The sequence below is a fragment of the Pyricularia oryzae genome (genome assembly GCF_000002495.2).
Source record: "Pyricularia oryzae 70-15 unplaced genomic scaffold supercont8.8_37, whole genome shotgun sequence".
In the NCBI taxonomy this organism is placed as follows: domain Eukaryota; kingdom Fungi; phylum Ascomycota; class Sordariomycetes; order Magnaporthales; family Pyriculariaceae; genus Pyricularia; species Pyricularia oryzae.
The window spans coordinates 1-405 of NW_003803324.1; the positions used below are offsets into that span (position 1 = coordinate 1).

Genomic DNA, 405 nt, shown 5'->3' on the forward strand with positions numbered 1-405 from the left:
ATGTTTGATGCTGGAGTCTTGGCCCAGATTGAGGGCGCAGTTATCGGCCAGCCTTTCAACGCCATGACTCTGAAACCCACCCGTAATGGCTTGTTTGGCTCCTTCGAGCTTTTGTATTTTTACAAGTTTAATAGCCGACGGCCCCTTCACAAGCCGGACGGGGCTGAAAATATGCAGCACAGCCAGCTTGAGACTTTTCAAAAGTTCAATACCAGCACATTAAACGCGACAGTTGACGTGGCTGAAATTGTCAAACCAAAAGCCCACCCCGAGGTTGCTCACCGCCTCGACGCCGTCGGCCCCGGCCAGGTCAAGCAGGTCCCTGAGGTAGTTCACCGAGGGGTCGTCCACCACGAACTGCAACGTTTTGGCCTATGGCCCCTGCTCCCAGCACATCTGGTTTGA

At 54.1% G+C, this 405-nt stretch overlaps 1 protein-coding gene across 1 annotated transcript; it reads left to right on the plus strand.

Moving 5' to 3' along the window:
• Positions 1-405, plus strand: MGG_18139 (uncharacterized protein; the record flags this gene model as incomplete). The annotated part of the gene is made up of 1 exon (XM_016990600.1): positions 1-405. One exon carries the CDS (start codon positions 1-3, stop codon positions 403-405), a length of 405 nt encoding a protein of 134 aa, XP_016846083.1.